The following is a 19,133-nucleotide window of genomic DNA, read 5'->3' on the forward strand; positions in this document are numbered from 1 at the left end:
GCTGACAGACGACAGACGACATTAAGCGCGTCGCAGGTAGCCGCTGGATCCAAGCGGCTCAGAATCGTGGAACTTGGAACTCCCTACAAAAGACCTATGTCCAGCAGTGGACGTCTATCGGTTGATGTGATGACCTTTCTTTGCTACTCTTGCTACGTGGCACTGATTACCGGTACAACAAGGCACGTGTTTTCTCCCAAAATAAGAAGGGGTTTAGGCCGTAGTCCATTGCGCTGGCTTAATAAAACATCGTGATGAAACCAAACGGCCTCAATGCGCCGAAAGAAGTTTTACGAAAAAACACACACACACACAATATTTTTATAATTTCATTATAAAAATATTTTAAGTACTTTAAAAAAAAATGGCGGGCTTTGGCTAGCTTGACGTACCAAACCATAATGGCGGCATTTTTGGCATAGCGGTGAGTTACGATAACATGGCGGCTTGACTCTGACAATTTGTCTGTGGTCGGCGTACTAGCTGACGTCTCATCCGTTACACACTTCAATAATTATTATAAATTAAAAATGGAAAAAGGGGTTTTTTTAAAAATTCCCTATCAATGTAGTGTACATTATTCAACTAGTCAAGCCCTTTCTTTTCATACCCATATTGAGACTTGCAAAAAAAAAAAAATCGCCATTTTGGGGTGGCGTCCATCTTGGATTTCAAATTTGTCTGAGTGTATTCTAATAGTCAAGCCCTTTCATTTGATACATATACTAAGGGAGATGTGAAAAAAATTTATAATCCGCGATTTTGTGTGTCACACAAAAAAAAAAACAAAATCAAAACCGATTCATCCCTTTGGGAGCTACAATACCAAAGACACGTTAAACTTATAACACTGAACACGTTTTTCCGTCGGGGGTTTAAAAGAGGTTCGCAACCGTCAAAATAAAAGACGTCAATACTTCTATAGTATCTATTATTTAACATTTATTTACAAATTAACTATCAGCCCTTTGACGTTCGAGTAAGTACCAGCTATGAACAGCAATATACCCACTAGTATCACCAGGATATTCTTCCACAAACGCCACCGCCATTTGCCCAGGCCTGGAGTCTCCCAGATCACCAGCAGTTCTATCATCGCAGGGAATATAAAACCCATGTTTGACAGGCAGAAAGCTCCTAGCTGGAACAAAACGGAACGTTTAAATACTTGCTTTAAGTTCGCTACTAATAACTAAAAAATAACTTTCAAAGGCAAACATATGACCACCGCAAAAGCGCTGTGTTTTCAAGTGGGAGGAGGAATTCCCAAATCCTCAGAACCGGGGAATCTTCAGAATCATCAGACAGCACCATAACTTACCAAACCCATCAGATTCCCGATATTAGGGAAAGCGATAGCAATCGCAGTTATAATGACCACGAAGACGGCTCTGTACACACGCTCCCATATCCAATGTTTGCTCGCGTCGTGTTTCTTCGCCATGTAATACCACACTAGGTTGAACGGCGCCCAGAAGTTCAGCGCAAAGGTTATGAAAATCATTATGCCCATCAAACATTTTAGTATTGTTGGAAATCTGTAAAAAATTAAAGATTTTAATTTTATCACCATCATCATCATCATTAGAACCCATCAACGGCTCAGATGAGCTGGGTTTTGGCCGTAGTCCACCAAGCTTTCAATTTGACACGCTTTTGAGAATATTATTGAGAACTGTAACGCTCGCGAGTTAAAAGAAATGCTATTTTAATTGCTTAAATTATAGAATATAATTTTGACGACCTCGATGGCGCAGCGGTGAGCGCTGTGAATTTAAGTAGGAGGTCCCGTGTTCGATTCCCGGCAAGAGCAATTTGGGAATTTATAATTTCTGAATTTTCTCTGGTCTGGTGTGGTGGGTGGCTTTGGCTCTTGGTTAGTTACCACCGTACCGACAAAGACGTGCCGCTAAGCGACTAAATGTTCCGGTGCAATATCGCGGAGACCTATTAGGGGTATGACTACCGTACTCCCTCACAGGTTAGCCCGCTACCATCTTCGACTGCATCATCACTTACCACCAGGTGAGATTGCAGTCAAGGGCTAACTTTCGCATAATCTACAGGCAAGCTGATATTGCGCACGTCATCTTTTACAATTCTATTCTTTAATTGCGCAGGTTACACTTTCGGCTACTCACATTGCTGTAGGAAAGTTCAGTGTTACAGGCGATATTGATTGCTCTCCAAATCCCCAGTAGCCGAAAAATCCAACCAGAATTAGGAATAAAACTACTATACTCATACCTGTGAACAAAAAAACTAATTATAAATACTTTCATCACAGTAGAAGGTAGCGCACTCACACACACACTCTCTCTCTCACACACACACACACACACACACACACGCACAGATACACAATTCTTGGGTCAACGAAGATTATACTTTGGATTAACACACAGGCTATTTTTTAAATGAAAATTACCTACATGTTTTTCCCAAATTCGAGTATTATTGATACTTCTTATTACCCTCTTCAGAACTTTTATTATTTAATGTTAGCTTGAACGCAATCACACTCGATTTGAAGGAACAAATATTAAACAACGGATGTTTGTGTCGAAGGGATATCAACTACTTAACGGTTTAAAGAATTGGTGATAGCCAAGAGGTTAGGACTTCGGCTTTATTTTCGGGGGCCGAGTTCGAATCCCATCACGCACCTCTAACTTTTCTAATTTACCTGCGTTTAAGCAATCTAAACATCACTTTTATTTCTTTTTTTTGTCGTGATGGAAAAGCTTTATGGCTACTTCTGTCCTTTTGGGCAGGACAGAGGTTATGTGGGAATCGTTTACCCGAACTAAAAACCACCACGGCATGTCCCTCTCGTTGGCTTTATTGGACGTCCGGGGAACCCGTTGTATACCTACTTCCCAGACGTCTACCAACAACCCCAACTGATTGCCAGGGCTACTACGCTAAGGAGGAGGGCATCAGGACAGCTTGACCCCCCCTCAGACAGAAGGGAGACTCATATAAGGACGGGTAGCTAGCCCAATAACTACCTGCCGCCTCCCAAATCTAAACATCACTTTCTTCAACGATGTAGGAAAATGTCGTGAGGAAACCTGCATGCCTGAGAGTTCTCCGTAATTGGTGGACGTGTGAAGTCCACCAATCCGCACTGTGCCAACGTGGTGAACTTAACAGCCTTCACCATTTTCACTGTGGGAGAAGATCCGTGCCATGTTGTGGGTCGGTAATTGTTTGATTATATGATAATGATAATGAAAATGCTGTAGGTATTTTTTGATTTCAAGGTAGCGTAGGTAATTAAAGATTTTAAACTAAGATTGTCGTGGTTAATCAACATTTCTTAGGCATCAACGGGTACATACCACGATAATACGTCGTGACCACGATCCATGCAACTGGGTCGAAATATCAACAAATTCTAAATAGTTGATCTATGCTTAAGAAATGTTGCGTAGGTAGGTAGATAGAAGCTGGAAATGCTTATCAGGTTTAGGAAACAATATTATAGGTAGCTTAGTTTGTATTATATTTTAAATTAATAAAAGCTGAAAACGTACCATAACTCAAAACTTTGGGGAACTGCGTGGGGTCTTTCATATTGTTCTCTATTGGCAACGACACCCCGATTCCCTCCATACTGAAGATGACTATGCCGCAGAACTCGAAGAACCCGGTAGCGTCCTTCCACGCAGGCATCGTGTGTAGTGCTGGTGCGGATTGCAGGCCGTATACTACAGTTGCTATCACGCAGGTCACTGGAAATAAAGCGAGTTTACTGATTGGACAGAAGCAGGCGTTGCTTTGCGGAATTCCATGATATATTATGGAAATCAAGCTTAATTTGAAAAGCACGAAATTCTGTATGGTGAAATTTATAATTTCTTCAATTGTTCAACAATTATTCTTTTTAAAGTCAAAATCTCCTGAGGATGCCCCGGTTTCGGAGCGAAACGTGCGTAGAGGGTAGGTACATTGGCGAATATGTTTGGTGTGGAGTATAAAGATTGAAGAAATTATAAAGTACATCATACAAATTATCCTGCTCTGTGTAGCAAATTTAGCTTAAATTTCATTAATAATATTACATCTCATTAAGTATACTTATAGAGAAGTTTTGGACAATAAAAATTAACATTTTTTATCTTGAACTTAACCAATGTACCCTCTATCCTATTTTTTTACTTTTTACATATATTTAAAGTAGCAGTTTTTTGCAAACCGATGTTCAGAGATTCTTCCAGACCTATTATTTTTAAATCATTATATTTACTTGAAGTTGAATAAACTACGGTTCCACCTTAAAGGTATACCTAACCAACTCACCAATAAATACATCAGCTATTAAAGAGAATGGCGCCAAGTACTTCAGCGTGGTTATCATGCAGAGCAGCAACACTGGCACCAGCAGCGTAAGCACGTAAAGCCGCAGCCTATTCAAGTCTCCAACCTCATGTGTGTCTTCTACCACCTCTTTGATCGTCTTGGCGATTATTATTTGGTACACGCAGCAAGCGCCGAATAGGTCCAAGCATATTACTAAATCCACGGCGTACCTGTGGAATGATATGGGAAACTTATTGCAAAGCTGTATTGGTAAAGGGCGAGGTCATTAGCCCAGAGAATCAATGGGTTCCGTGGTGTGGAATGAAGACTAACTGTACGATGGGCGGACGACACCAAAAGAGTCCAGAGTCACTTGATGCAAGCGACATTATTGTGGCTTAGTATTTATAAAAGATAGGTAGGTATATTGTTATCTGCGCTTTTTTAAGATCTACTTGCGACCAATATTTTTGTAGTAGGTAGATAATTAGTATTTATATAAATGTTAAGTAATTGAGCGCGGATAGAGCTGAAACCGCGGAAGAGCTGAAACGCGGAAACCGTTTCTTCTGGGTAACTTCCATCATCATCATCATATTAACCCATTACTGGTCCTTTACAGGGCGCGGGTCCTCCCACAATGAGAAGGGGTTAAGGCCGTAGTCCACCACGCTGTCCCAGTGCAGATTAGTCGACACCTTTTGAGAACATTATGGAGAACTCTCAGGCATGCAGGTTTCGTCACGATATTTTCCTTCACCGTTGAAGCTAGTGATATTTTAATTGCTTTAAACTTACAACTTACTTGGGTAGCTTTACAATAATTATTATTTATTCTATGTTATAAAAACATAAAAGTAATATTATTATTACCTACTGAATTTTTAAAGCATATTAGAACCTTTGTCACATTTAGATACATACTCGTAGCTTTCTAATATTGTCAGAATTATTATTATCTGTTTAGTAGTTTATCGACAAACAAGTATTTCGCCACCTTAACACGTATATTACGTACGGAATAAAATAAAAGCTAAGTTTCAATTTCATCAGGAGGCATGCAATAGTAATGCTTTCAAAATAAATTAATATTTTATCATCAATACAGTCTTATCTTGAAAAACGATGCTCTTTACATTATGCTATTTGGAAGTACAGCTTACGGGAAGGGAGTTTACGTATCTGAGTAAGAATACGCATGGCTTAGGTTGCAAGCCTGAATAACGCGTTTGAAACCGCAGGAAACAGATTGTTTACTACTAATTAAGTTACTAATAATCTAAAACGGTTTTTGATTACGTGATTATTTATCTACGCATGTTTGTTTGTCTTAAAGTAATTATATTATCATCGTCATCATCAGTGTGATATTCTACAACTTTTCCGATAGGTTGCCCACCGGCCGTTTCATACAAAATGCATTCATACAAACGTAAAACTTGTATGGAAGGAATTGAACGTGCGTGCCCACGTCATTAGCGCATTTTTCATCTTATTCCGGATGATGAGCACGGATGTTAATTTTGATTATTACCAGGTAAAAATTTGACTGGTAGTAGGCTTCGGCCGTGGCGAGCTACCACCAATAATTCTGCCAGAAGCCGTTTATAATAATAATTGACGGACCGAGTCGTGTATATAACTAATAAGTCTAAAACTGACAACAGAGCGTGTTGCTTCGACGGGAATAGAAACAAGCGTCATACAAAGTGTTATCCTTTGCCCTTCAACCTGAAGCTTAGATATCAAGCCTCATCATCATGACCATCATCATATGAACCCATCATCGGCCCACTACAGGACACGGGTCTCCTCCCACAATGAGGTTAAGGCCGTAGTTAAGCACGCTGGCCCAGTGCGGTTCGATGGACTTCACACACCGTTGAGAACATTGAATGAATGAATGAATACACTTTTATTGTACACCACATAAACATAACAAATTAACAGTAAAAATTTAACAAAAGGTATACAATTTGAACATTATGGAGAACTCTCAGATATGCAAGTTTCCTCACGATGTTTTCCTTCACCGTTGATGCAAGTGATATTTTAATCACATAACTTAGAAAAGTTAGAGGTGTGTGCTGGGATTCGAACTCCCCCCCTCCCGGAAGTGAAGTCGAAGTCCTACCTTCTGGGCTTCAATCCTCAACCTCAATCAATCAATCATTTTTTTATTTTGCTTGAATATGGTACATGCAACATGTTTACATAGGTGTTAATTAAATTTTTAAAGAATCACATATCCTGCCAAGATCGGCGTCGAAAAATTATTCGTTAATGATTATATCAATTTACTACATTAATACTTAATGAATAAAATGAATTCATTAATGTCTATAATTATTATTAATTTTCCATTTAGGTAGTCATTGATATGATAATATTGCTATCCAAAAGTTTATCAAATAAAACTGATTTGAAACGTGCAACAGGTTTCAGCGCATCTGGCAAGTAGTTGTAAATAAGTACAGCCGTAAAGTGTGCACTTTTACTGGTCACGGTGAGCTTTTGCATCGGTACACATAACTTAAGTTTATTCCTGTTATTCGGATTTCTTATGTCACTAAAGCTTTTAAATAGATTTGGGTTTTTTTTTTACAAAAATACACATTTCATATAAGTATACTAGCTGTTGCCCGCGACTTCGTCTGCGTTTTATTTTGTATTTTTAAAGCATTCAGTATCGCTAAGCCTTAAATTAGTATAGTAGTATTATATATATATAACATGTGACTGTCAATTAATTATAGAAAAATTATTTGCAATAAAATAAAATTGCGACTATAATTAAAAATCTAAACTATCCTATCTATTAAGTTGGAACAGACTGCTCACGGTGTGCCAATTTAATTTAAAATCGGTTAAGTAGTTTAGGAGTCCATCGCGGACAAACATCGTGACAAGAGATTTATATATATTAAGATATAGGCTCGGTAAAGGCAAAACTTAACAAGCCTTAATACTTATCAAGCCTCATGCATCTGTAATTATACTGGCAACCACGCTGTTCAAACTAGAACTGCAATACAGTTTGGCGGCTGAAATAAGCAAGGCGGTAGCTCTTCCTCGAACGAGCTCTGTCACATCACGCTCTACTCCTGCTGAAAGTCTACTAAAAAAATAGCTAATCTAAGGTCAAGCTACTAAGTAGGTACATACCTGAACCCTCGACTATATTTCCTCAAACTTGGGAAGGGTCCCACTTCCAACGAAGCCTCTGCCAGATCTGGATACGACAGTTCCGTTATGTGTAACCTTCTGTACAATGTTTGTGCTGATTTTACTAGTATCTGGAAATATTATTCATTTTTTAACGCTTTCTCTTTCTGATACCCTGGTCACGCTGGTCTGGCATCATTTCAACCGATTGAAGTCCACTGCTGGACATAGGTCTTTTGTAGAGAGTTCCGAAATCCACGGTCCTGGGCCGCTTGTTTCCAGCGAGTCCCAGCGACTCGTTTGATGTCGTCTGTCCACCTTGTTGGGGGCAGACCAACACTGCGTTTACCTATGCGGGGTCGTCATTCCAACACCTTGGAACCCCAACGTCCATCGGTTCTCCGAGCTATGTGCCCGTCCCATTTCGCTGAGCTATGTCGGTAACTCTGGTTCTTCTACGGATCTCCTCATTTCTGATTTGATCACGTAGAGAAACTCCCAATATTGCTCTTTCCATCGCCCGCTGAGTGATTCTGAGGCTCCTTTTGATGCCCATAGTAAGCGACCACGTTTCGGATACGTAATTCATCACTGGAAACACGCACTGTTCGAAGACTTTGGTCTTCAGGCACTGAGGGATTTCGGACGAAGAGATGTCTCGAAGTTCGGGAAACTTCCGCATCCGAGTTGGATTCGGCGGTTCACCTCTTTCTCAAAATTGGGCCTACCTAACTAGATCGTGTGTCCTAGTTATATGTACTCGTCTACAATTTCGAGTGCAGAGCTCCCAATTATTACCTACTGAGTGGAGCAGAACATGAGCGTTAGACATAATTTTCGTCTTGCTCATGTTCATACGTAGGCCCACCTGTTAAGGCTTATATTATCAATACTTTATTAATGTTATAATGATGTAAAATTTGTGAGTTTGTGTGGTTGTTGGGGTAATCTCTGGTTCTACTGAAGCGATTAAAAAAATTTTTAGTCAACAGAAAGCCACATTATTCGTGAGTGTCATAACTCATAGGGTAGATATTAACCTGAAAAACGGAAAGACTTTGTAATGGCAGTCTGGTTTTTAAACAAAGTCGGAAGAGAGCCGGCGTACGTCGACCTTTCTTGCAAACGCTGCCTTAGGGATGAGAGATATTTGATTGGGTTGTAGAGAAAAGTTGTCGATATTGATAATGCTTACAAAAAAGTCATACATCTAATTTTTACATTAAAGTCACAAAAAGTATTTTATTATTTTTAAATTCATATCTACCCGTGCAAAGACGTGTCGCTAGTCTGAAAAATTTTAATTTCAAGCCTGCGTCACCAGTAGGTATAAAAATGGAGCAATGCAATTCTTGCGTGACCTTTGTCAAACCACCATCAAGGTTTCACCAGGAAGGTTTATTATTACGTCACAAATATTGGTTCAAGTTTGGATGGATGTTTGTTACTCAATCGCGCCAGAACGGCAGAACGGATCTGTATGAAACTTATCACAGAGATAGATTATAGTCTAGAATAGCACATATGCTACTTTTTATCTCTATGGAATAGATTTGTTTATGTTTTTTTTAGCCATTATATAAAATTAAAGCGCAAGAGGTAAACATGTTTTTTGCATAGTGATAGTTTAGGGGCGAGAGAAAAACATAAGCACACAATTTAAAAATAAAATAAAATAATTCTCTCTCAATTGAAGCTGTTCGATTATGGAATGCTCTCCCTGTTCATATCAGGCGTGCACAGTCTCTAACCATTTTTTAACAGCTACTAAAAAAACGCTTTTAGTAGTATGTGTATTTATTTATCATTTCCTTTTTATTTTATTTGACTTTTTCCCTCTTTTTAAGCTTGTTTTTAAACAGTCCCTTTTATATTTTATTTTTTATTCTTCTTTTCCTTTCTGGCTTCTTTAGGACATTTTAAGCGATAAGGCCGCATATTGTACCTTTTCTCCTTTATTTTAATTGTGTATTTTTTTTAATGCTTGTCTTTTTAATTTGGTGTACAATAAAGTGTATTTCATTCATTCATTCATACACTCACAGACAATAGGCAACAAGTAGTTAATTTTCCTTTGTACACTTTATGTATCATATGTTCTCATTCACTATTTATGGTAGGTACATAATAAGTAAGTTATGCACTTTCAAACACACGTGAACACACACACATATATACACATACACACACACCACAATGTCATTTAAAGAAAAATAGTCAAATCATTGTAATTAATGTAATCTTAATATATGTAAATCTCCTGTCACGATGTTTGTCCGCGATGGACTCCTAAACTACTGAACCGATTTTAAATTAAATTGGCACACCGTGAGCAGTCTGGTCCAACTTAAGAGATAGGATAGCTTAGATCTTTGAGTAAAGTCACAATTTTATTTTATTGCAAATTATTTGTCTATAATTAATTGACAGTCACATGTTTTATATATATATATATATATATAGCCTTAAATGAGTATAGTTGTATATATATATATATACAACTATACTCATTTAAGGCTTAGCGATACTGAATACTTTAAAACAAAATCAAACGCAGACGAAGTCGCGGGCAACAGCTAGTATATTATATATTTTTGTTTTATCTATTATGTATGATTGTATTCTACTAATTTCACGTTGTAATGGGTCCGAAGGAAGGTGGCGATACTCGTAACAAAAGTTACCTTAGTGCGAGTGTTTAAGAACACCTTTGTGCAAAATTCAATAGAGTATCTCTGTGTCTAGTCCATAAGAAGATTCCTGCTGTACACATTTTTCTATATGTAATAAAACAAATAATAATTATAAAAAAATTAAAAAAAACAACTAAATCTATGTTGCCTAGTATACTCCTATGAAGGTCGCCACCGTATAGCAACTGTCATAAAAGTTAAGCAATACGGAGGCTTGATTTCTAAGTATAAACCACTCATCGATACGTCAAGTTCTGTCGGTTCCGTGTTAATATTTTAATCTTTAAGTAGATATACTGCAAGTAAAATGGTCTTATTATACGTTTCAACTCAAGTGTTTACACAATACACACATATATTTTAGTACTTCAGCTGAACAAGGGATTACTGAGAGTATCTACATATAAATTCAAGGGTTTCCGCACACGTAGTTTGTCGCAGTGTCGCGGTTGCGGTTGTCGTCGAGCCCTTATATTCTGCAATATAAGAAGGGCGCAAAAGTATTAATAAGTAAATGGATACATACCTTATATATATATAGTTATATTTATATATATGTATATTTTATTTATATATTTGTATAATTTTAAATCTTATTTATTGCACCACCTACCTCTTTTCTATGTTTTTTCCTTTTACGCCATTGGTTGCCTGGAAGAAATCGCTATGTAGCGATAAGGCCACCAAATTGTACTCTCTTTATATGTATTTATATCTTTGTAACTACTTTTTTTTCTTTGGTGTACAATAAAAGTGTATTCATTAATTCATTCATACATACCTTTTATAGAATAAAAACATCGCGTATCGAAATTTAATTAATATATTAATTGAAATCGATTTCAATATAGGTAAGCAAAGTCATATACCATTCAAATAATCTACTTATTTACGATTCTAGCGGTTTAAAGTCAGAGGCAACATTAACCATTATAAAAAGATACATGTCGTCTCTTAACCTTTTGTATTGCTGTCTCAGAAATCATAAAAATCGATATATTGATAAATAGATATTTTTTGTGAAGTGTGAAGCTGATAATAGATGAGTTATACAAATCCTATTTTTTAACAAAAGCGGAGTGGTTTGCGCTAGCCGGCACCCGTTTTTAGATTGTTTGTTTTAGATTATTTTTTATCTTTATTATTATTAGTATTTTGTGTGTGTAATCTTGATAAGTATTTGTGTGTAATTGTTCGTAAGTATGTATATAATAATAATACACCCCACCAATCCGTTTCCCTTGGTTTTCCTAATCCTAAGGTTGCCTGGAAGAGATCGCTACTAAGCGATAAGGCCGCCCTTTGTATCCAACTTTTTAAGTTTATTTTTGTTGTGTCCACTGTTCTTTTTTACTAATTGTGGTGTACAAATGAAGTGTATAAATAAAATTGCGTAGAGCACGCACGTATTTAAAGTTCTGCGTATAGGTAGAGCATCCTATAAATGGCGATTCCGCACCGGTAAACGCAGCGTAGGTCGGCCCTCATTGAGGTGGAAGGACGACATCAAACGAGTCGCTGGAAGCCGCTGTAAATAAGCGGTCCAGGATTTCGGATTTTGGAACGCCCTACAAAAGGCCTATGTACAGCAGTGGACGTCAATCGGTTGAAGTGATGATGCTGAAGATGGTATAGGAGAGACTACCTCATGCCACAAATAACCGCAACCGCGATCGTCCTAGTGTGGGGAACCCTTTATTGTAAAAACAACTACTTACATGTACGCAATACGCGATGTAGAATCCGAAGATGATTGTGAAGACCAGCGACGTCCACAGTCCACTTTTCATGTAGGCTTCGTGTATGCCCATTATACCACCTCCTAGACATCCTTTGATGAGGTGGCCAGTAGATTCTAGAGTACTGCAATGGAGAAAATTATATGATAATTATTTAGGTGAAACATCTGTCAGAAAGCGAGGCGATGGCAAAAACAAGCTTGTCTGTTTTGCAAATTGAAAAATTGTGTAATCTCATCAAATTTCTTCTTCTTAGTCGTTTCAGTCTTGACAGACTGGTCGTGGTTGTCATCTGGGTTTTGTGGCTCGCTTGACAATATTGACTTCTCATCAAATTAGTGTATTGTCATTGGTCCTCGATATATCAACAAAGTTAGACCGTTTGAAAAGGGTCAGAATCAAGTCCAAAGTCGAGGGTTACAAACATGCAAACAGTTATACCTACTGTGATGCTAATGAAAAGCGTGTAAAAAGCGTTCTTATTTAACTCGATTTGAATTTGAATTTGAATGTGATGTTATAGTCTTAGATTCCATCTAAGACATCGCATTGCGCACTGACTTGGATTTAAAATTGTATTACTTTAATGTAGTTAGATGACTTTTGGAAATTTCTAGTGTCACAAGAAATTACCAATTTCTTTTTTATAAAAAAACTTTTATAAAACAGATTTTTGGTGCAAATTTAACCTCGATTCTCACATAGGGAAATTACAAAATAAGTATGTCATTGCGACTATCGGAGTATTTGGAATTTTGTTTTCCTGCATTTACCCTTGCCTGCCTTGAAGCGTCGATAGCGCTTTGGATAGGAGCTCGACTTCACTTTCCGGGGATCAAGTTTGAATCCCAGCCACTAACACCAGTAACTTTTCTAAGTTTTGTGCGTTTTAAGTAATTAAAATATCACTTGATTCAACGGTGAAGGAAAACATCGTGAGGAAACCTGCAGGCCTGAGAGATCCACAGAATGTTCTGAAAGGTTTATGGAGTCCAACAATCCGAGAAAAATCCCGTGTGCGAGTAGGTACGAGTACATCTCATATTTGCCTAACGCACTAATGAACGAGTATGGTTATGGTGTTATGGTTGCTTAAGCCTTGACGATAATGTCCGAACTACGCTGGATGGAATCAAGCGACTGGCTCAGGGTGGACATAACGCTTTTTTCTTACGTGATGATGTTTACCAGTATCTAATTCCAAGCCGCGTTACGGAACATTTTTGGAAAAAAAATGTAAATTGATAGAATCTGTTTTCCGATCCGATGGAGTCGCTTTGTCCAGACGTTTCAAAAAGCCTGTAAATAGGCCTACTTGAACCAAACAAACTTGCAGTATTCGTTTGCTATATCATTCAATGAACTCATTTTACCTGTTCGAAGGTCCACCCACTCAAAATAAATTGTTATGAAGGTCAAAAAAACAATAACGCTTCAACATAAACACGTTTCATTTGAAGTTCGTAAACGAATTTCCTTGTATACAGTTGAATATTTTAATGCAAGTTATATTAGATTTTACGCAACACACTTTTGTTTTTTTATATAACTTGAATACAGTCTTAGAGCAATCAAAATCAAACACGATGACATACTAATGGCCTCAAATAAAAACGATCAAATAACTAAGACATGAATTACTCTAATAAGGTCTCTCTCTTATTTTAAAGGTGTCACTAGAATGACACCCTGAGGTAATTTCGTGAGATCGAAGAGGTTCCAACCACCGAGTTCGATTCCCGGCGTGCACATCTTATTTTTAGGAGCTATGTACGTTTCAAGCAATTAAAGTTTTAAGGAATACATAGTGAGGATACCTGCACTGCATACATTCAGTTCTCTATAATGTTCAAAGGGGTGTGAAGTCTACTGACCCCGAGTCTCCTCTCTGAATGAGAATGGTTTAGACCATATACAGGCATACAGTTGCTATATTAATGATATATAAGAAAATGCACTTAAAAAAAAAATGCTTACGCATTTCCGTGGTGTCACCTATTACAAGGTGCCAACTGAAAAATAGCGCTTTTTCCACTGGCGCATGCAGCTCGCTGCTGAGCTGGCACCTTTTTTCTAGGTTGGGCCACACATAACATACGTGGTGTCGTTAATATTTATAATGTGTGGCAAAATATACAAAAATAATTTTTTCTTTCTTTCTTTCAATAGTGACAAGCAGTGGCGTGCACTTCATACAAGCACAAAAGCACTGCCTAGCCTAATTTTTTTGCATAACTCATAAAGGGAAAGGATAGTTCCATTTTAGGCTATGTTCCTTCTTTATGCATACGCAGGTCAAAAATATTGTGCACGCCACTGTAGCTTCGACCGATAAAAAACCTATAAAACCATAACGACATCGACGTTTCTTATAACCCAGTTTTCTTATGTCATACCTAGTCGAACATCTTAAGCAGTTAAACGCTTAAACTGAGAAGAAAGTATCTTACTTTGTAGGTTTCTTGATCTGTCTGTGTGCTACAAAGTCGAAGGTGTCCTTTTCTGCGTGCACAACGAACCTCTTCTTAAGGTCTGGAGGCGGGTGCGGGGGAGGCTTATTCTCAGGGTCAAATTCCACTTGACCTTGTGTCTTGTTTACCTGAAGAAGAAATAGTTTTTAGTGATAGTATTTTTTTTATACCTGATAGACTTGCGCTTGACAACTATCACGCCTGATGTAAAGCAATGATGCGTTCTAAGTCAAGGCGCGCTGGCCTAGAACATGCCTATTCACTCTTGCCTTAAAAGCATTCAAGTTGTATGTATCAGGAAACACTGAAGCCGAACCGAAGAGCGTTCCAAACCTTAGCAGGCCGTATCTGAGAGAAACATTTTTTTTCTTTTTTTACGACAACACACACCGCCATCTAGTCCCAAAGTAAGCGTAGCTTGTGTTATGGGTACTAAGATAAGTGATGAATATTTTTATGAATTGTATACATAAATACCTACTTATAATACACATATAAACACCCAGACACTGAAAAACATTTGCCAGCTGTGGGAATTGAACCCACGGCCTTGAACTCAGAAAGCAGGGTCGCTGCCCACTGCCCACTGCGCCAATCCGTCAAAACATGATTATATCAATGAATTACGAACACACAGAATCCTCATTAAGCCATTATTGTGTCCAAAACAGTCAAAAAATGCCCCGCGTACATCTTACTTTTGGTACATCCGGGGAATGTTACTCACAATTTTTTTTTCACCTTTCCCTTTTTATGCTGAACGCTTTGAACTTTCGAGGTAAAGTTTACTGTCAACTGCTAAATGGTATGAAGAGTCTAACCGTTTGTTCGAGAAACCATTCTAAAGTGGAGTGGTTTTTGATGCTTCAATATTAGTTATGTACACGGCTTCTTTATGTTGTTAATTCTGTTGATTATAGCATCATCCTCAGTAGAATTTCTCTATTTTATATCTTCTACCAGCTTATTGCATACAGTGGCGTGCATGGAGTGTATGCACAGGGTATGCAGACTATATAAAATGAAGAAAATCCCCAGTACAAGTTATGAGAACTTTAGGGTAGTCTTTTTGTAGCTCTTACAACGCCTATTCTTTATTTTGACGTGACAACGTCTTATAAATTGGTTTGCCGGGTGACACTTCAAGAAACTGCGTTACGCTCCGCTCACGTTATGCGCTCACAATGAGAGCGAGTGAGAGGCACGCGCCCGCCTAAGAGCGAGAGAGACAGACATAAAAAGTGAAAGGCACGCGTCCCTTTGTAGTAAACGCTGTTTCATTGTACGCAAATGTATTGCAAGTTATTGTATGTATATTTGTATATAAATACGTATGTATGTGTAAAGGTAAAAATAAAATTTTGTTAATATGAAATTCAGTGCGAGATTCTTTGTATAAATTAATGTTTTAAATATAATTCTTTGTATAAATAAATGTTTTAAATTGTTACTATTATTTCATCCTTCTTCCTACTATACGAATGAATATTCACATTAAAATTATTTTACCACTCAAAGTCGTTGTCACGTAAAACTTTCGCCCGTATACCGACTTTACAGGCAACCAATTTTTTTTTATAACCCGTACTGGCGATTTTTTATAGTTTATATTATCTGCCTTTGCATACCCTCTATGCACGCCACTGATTGCATAGCTTGTATGCACGCTACTGGTGGCAAATTACCGCATCGAAAAAGACGGTTTAGCTTTCCAATACGATGACGCGTAGAATCCGACTAGGGTTGTGAAGTTTAGAAGTTTGTTAGCCCTTTACCGTCTTTAAACAGTACTTACCACCAGGTCAGATTTCCATCAAGAGCTAACTTGTAGAGAAATTAAATGAAAAAAAAAAAATCATTATCGATAAAAATCTTTCTTTCACACCCCACACACTAGTTGGAATTTTCATTAGCATTATTTTTATTACAATTGTATACAATATTTACAATATTATTTTCTCAGTGTTGCCATACACACATATCTTCAGTGTTTTTGAACTAATTACTGCAATCGGTTTATTTATTTGAGTTGAGATTCTAAGTCGTGCAAATAAGATAAAAAATATTTGAAGGTTTCCTTACTTGTGTAAAATCAACCATCTGTACTTATCATGATATATATATATATATATTTTAATGAATATATTTTAACATAAATACGCATTGAATTATCTTAGCGATTTATCACTTTCACTTTAATTTGTCCGGTGTTTGTGGAATATAGCAAATAAGGCTTTATTTTAATACCAGCGCGGCGGCGACTAAATATGAAAGGTGTGTCAAGAGTTTAAGCCTGCATCTGAAGGTCTGTTTGTAGCATCGTAGCTCCCAAACAAATAGACCGGTTTTGATGCAATTTTTTATAAGTCGTTAATGATTTTCAGTTAGAGATGGTTCTTAGCTTCTTATCATTTATCAAGAACTGTTCGCTGTGCAGGCATTGAAAGATTTTCAGCTCATTTAGACAGAATTTTTTGGTAACTTGGCCCATTCGTTTGTACGTGAAAACAGACCGACACTTCTCAGTGCACTCGCCCTGTGCCCATTAAACTGAGGCGTAGGTGTTAAGCCCCATGAGCCACATCGTTCACACCGGAGCACAGCATAAAAAAAAAGAAAAAAAAAAGCTAAAAAGCAAAGCAGCTAGATGGTAGAAATAGGAAATTCCCCGGACGAAACCAAACCAAATATCAGTCAAATTGGTTCAGTAGTTGCGGCGTGAAGGAGTGACTGTCCTTCTATTCTCTTCTCGAGAGGGTGAAGATCTACACCCATGTACACCCAACCATAGAATATCATCATAGTAAATAAATGCTGTATTTGACAGTTCAAAAATAGGAGTGATCCGATCGTCACCAAACTTTACAGGATTACTTGCCAGGTCAATCCGGAGATTCCCTGAAAGTTTCATTGAAATCGGTCCAGCCGTTTCGGAGCCTATACGGAACATACCCACACACTTTCTCTTTTATATGTATAGAATATACATAAATACTTAGAAAATACATATAAAGGCAGCTGCCAGAGGATTGGCGAGTGGCGACGGATAGTCAAGCGTGCCACATCACTTGAGTGACGACCACGATCGCTCGGACAAGAGTGAGCCGACTGAGAAGAAGACATACACACGTTTCCCTTTAAAATATTACAGTGACATGAATCTTCTAGAAGCTTTGATTTCATAACACTTGGAACTTATTGGGAGACATCTTCCGTAAATAAAACTAAATTGATTCGCAATTGTCTTCCCCAAACATAAACAAGATGTGGGTCATATTTTTTAACATCGACACATTGTGCTATGTTGTAGTTTAATTTATAAAGAAAGGTGCTATTTATGATATATTTTTATTTATTTATTTACCAGAAATGGTGATAAAAACATAAATATATGAAGCAAACAAAGGAAAGGTTATCACTATAAGATATCTCTTCAAGCCACCCCAGGATGCGAGTAAGGTGACTATAATATGGTCAAATATAGGTACAAAAGAATTTGGAAGTCCTCAGAATTTCCCACTTTTCCAGGGAGGTCGGTCTCTCATGTAGACAGGGTTAAAAGCTTTGACCCTCTACCGCATTTGTGGGCATTCACGTGCTCTGTGAGGCACGTGGGTGGACAAGACAAATTTCTTAATTCCATTCTGATACTAGCTTGTACATATGCAATGCCGTGGAAACCTACAAAATTTTGAAGGGCCCGGGAATCGAATTCGGTTCCTCGTGATCCGTTGACAAACATACCAACCACTAGACTAAGAATGTTGTTGATTGTATTGTATATACAAGAAAATAACACCTTGAGATTTGGCATCGGTTCGAATAGAAAGCTTGACCCTATTAAAATTTCGCTACTATTTTATAAGCATTTGCCTTGTGGATCTAGTAATAGAATTTTAGACTACAGATAAAAAGGTTCTGGGTTCGATGGCCCGTTCCAGCAAAAAATATTAGGTCTTAATTTTTTTCCTGTCAATATATTCATAATCGCCGGAGTTTGAAAAATAATGAATGAATGAATGAATGAACTAACATGTGATAATATATCCCTAAATATAGGTAGTTATTTTACAGCACTAAAATTATGTATTATTAGTTGTTATTTCTTAAAGTCAAGCTTAGTTTCCAAATTTTTAAATACATATCACTTCGTGATAAAATTAAAAAGAAAACGAGAAGGCACTCGCGCGAAATATTAAATAAATAAATCGTAAGTAATAAAGTTATACAGTCTATATTTTATTATATTACTTTTTATGAAATCGGAAAAAAAACCTTCCATTTTTAAATTTTACAATATTACATGATTCCGATATTAATTTTTAAGTATCGTACGTGTGAAAGTAATAAAAAAATACTTACATGATCCGAATTCATTTCTATTTTTACTAATAGGTACGAGTATAATAACATAATTAATATTTTTGTAACCGTTTTTTTTTTAAGCAACACTTACTACTTTTTATGAAATCAGAAAAAAAAACCTTCCATTTCTAAATTTTACAATATTACATGATTCCGATATTAATTTTTAAGTATCGTACGTGTGAAAATAATAAAAAAATACTTACATGATCCGAATTCATTTCCATTTTTACTAATAGGTACCAGTATAATAACCTAATTAATATTTTTGTAACCGTTTTTTTTAAACAACACTTTATTGTTTGTTTTGTCACAGACCACCACTAAAAACGACCTGCCTCCGAGTCAAGATTTGTATCAATTAAAGATGCTACGCGCCAGGCAATGGCCTTGTA

The 19,133-nt window shown here is 37.2% G+C and overlaps 1 protein-coding gene across 2 annotated transcripts; it reads right to left on the reverse strand.

Annotated features, from left to right (window-relative positions):
* Nucleotides 1–914: 914 nt before the first annotated feature.
* LOC120634952 (proton-coupled amino acid transporter-like protein pathetic) lies at nt 915–19,082 on the reverse strand. 2 transcript variants are annotated; one of them, XM_039905854.1, is made up of 9 exons: nt 18,945–19,082; nt 14,353–14,501; nt 11,882–12,026; nt 7,471–7,601; nt 4,306–4,535; nt 3,540–3,737; nt 2,142–2,247; nt 1,322–1,538; nt 915–1,141 (listed from the first exon to the last, which is right to left on the reverse strand). In XM_039905854.1, the coding sequence occupies exons 1-9, from the start codon at nt 18,963–18,965 to the stop codon at nt 947–949; spliced, it is 1,392 nt and encodes a 463-aa protein (XP_039761788.1). In that variant the 5' UTR covers nt 18,966–19,082; the 3' UTR covers nt 915–946. The 2 variants fall into 2 exon arrangements, with proteins under 2 accessions (XP_039761788.1, XP_039761789.1); XM_039905855.1 differs by lacking the exon at nt 18,945–19,082 and adding an exon at nt 15,101–15,487.
* Between the last annotated feature and the right edge of the window lie 51 nt (nt 19,083–19,133).

The sequence above is a fragment of the Pararge aegeria genome, chromosome 25, assembly GCF_905163445.1.
Source record: "Pararge aegeria chromosome 25, ilParAegt1.1, whole genome shotgun sequence".
Taxonomy (NCBI): domain Eukaryota; kingdom Metazoa; phylum Arthropoda; class Insecta; order Lepidoptera; family Nymphalidae; genus Pararge; species Pararge aegeria.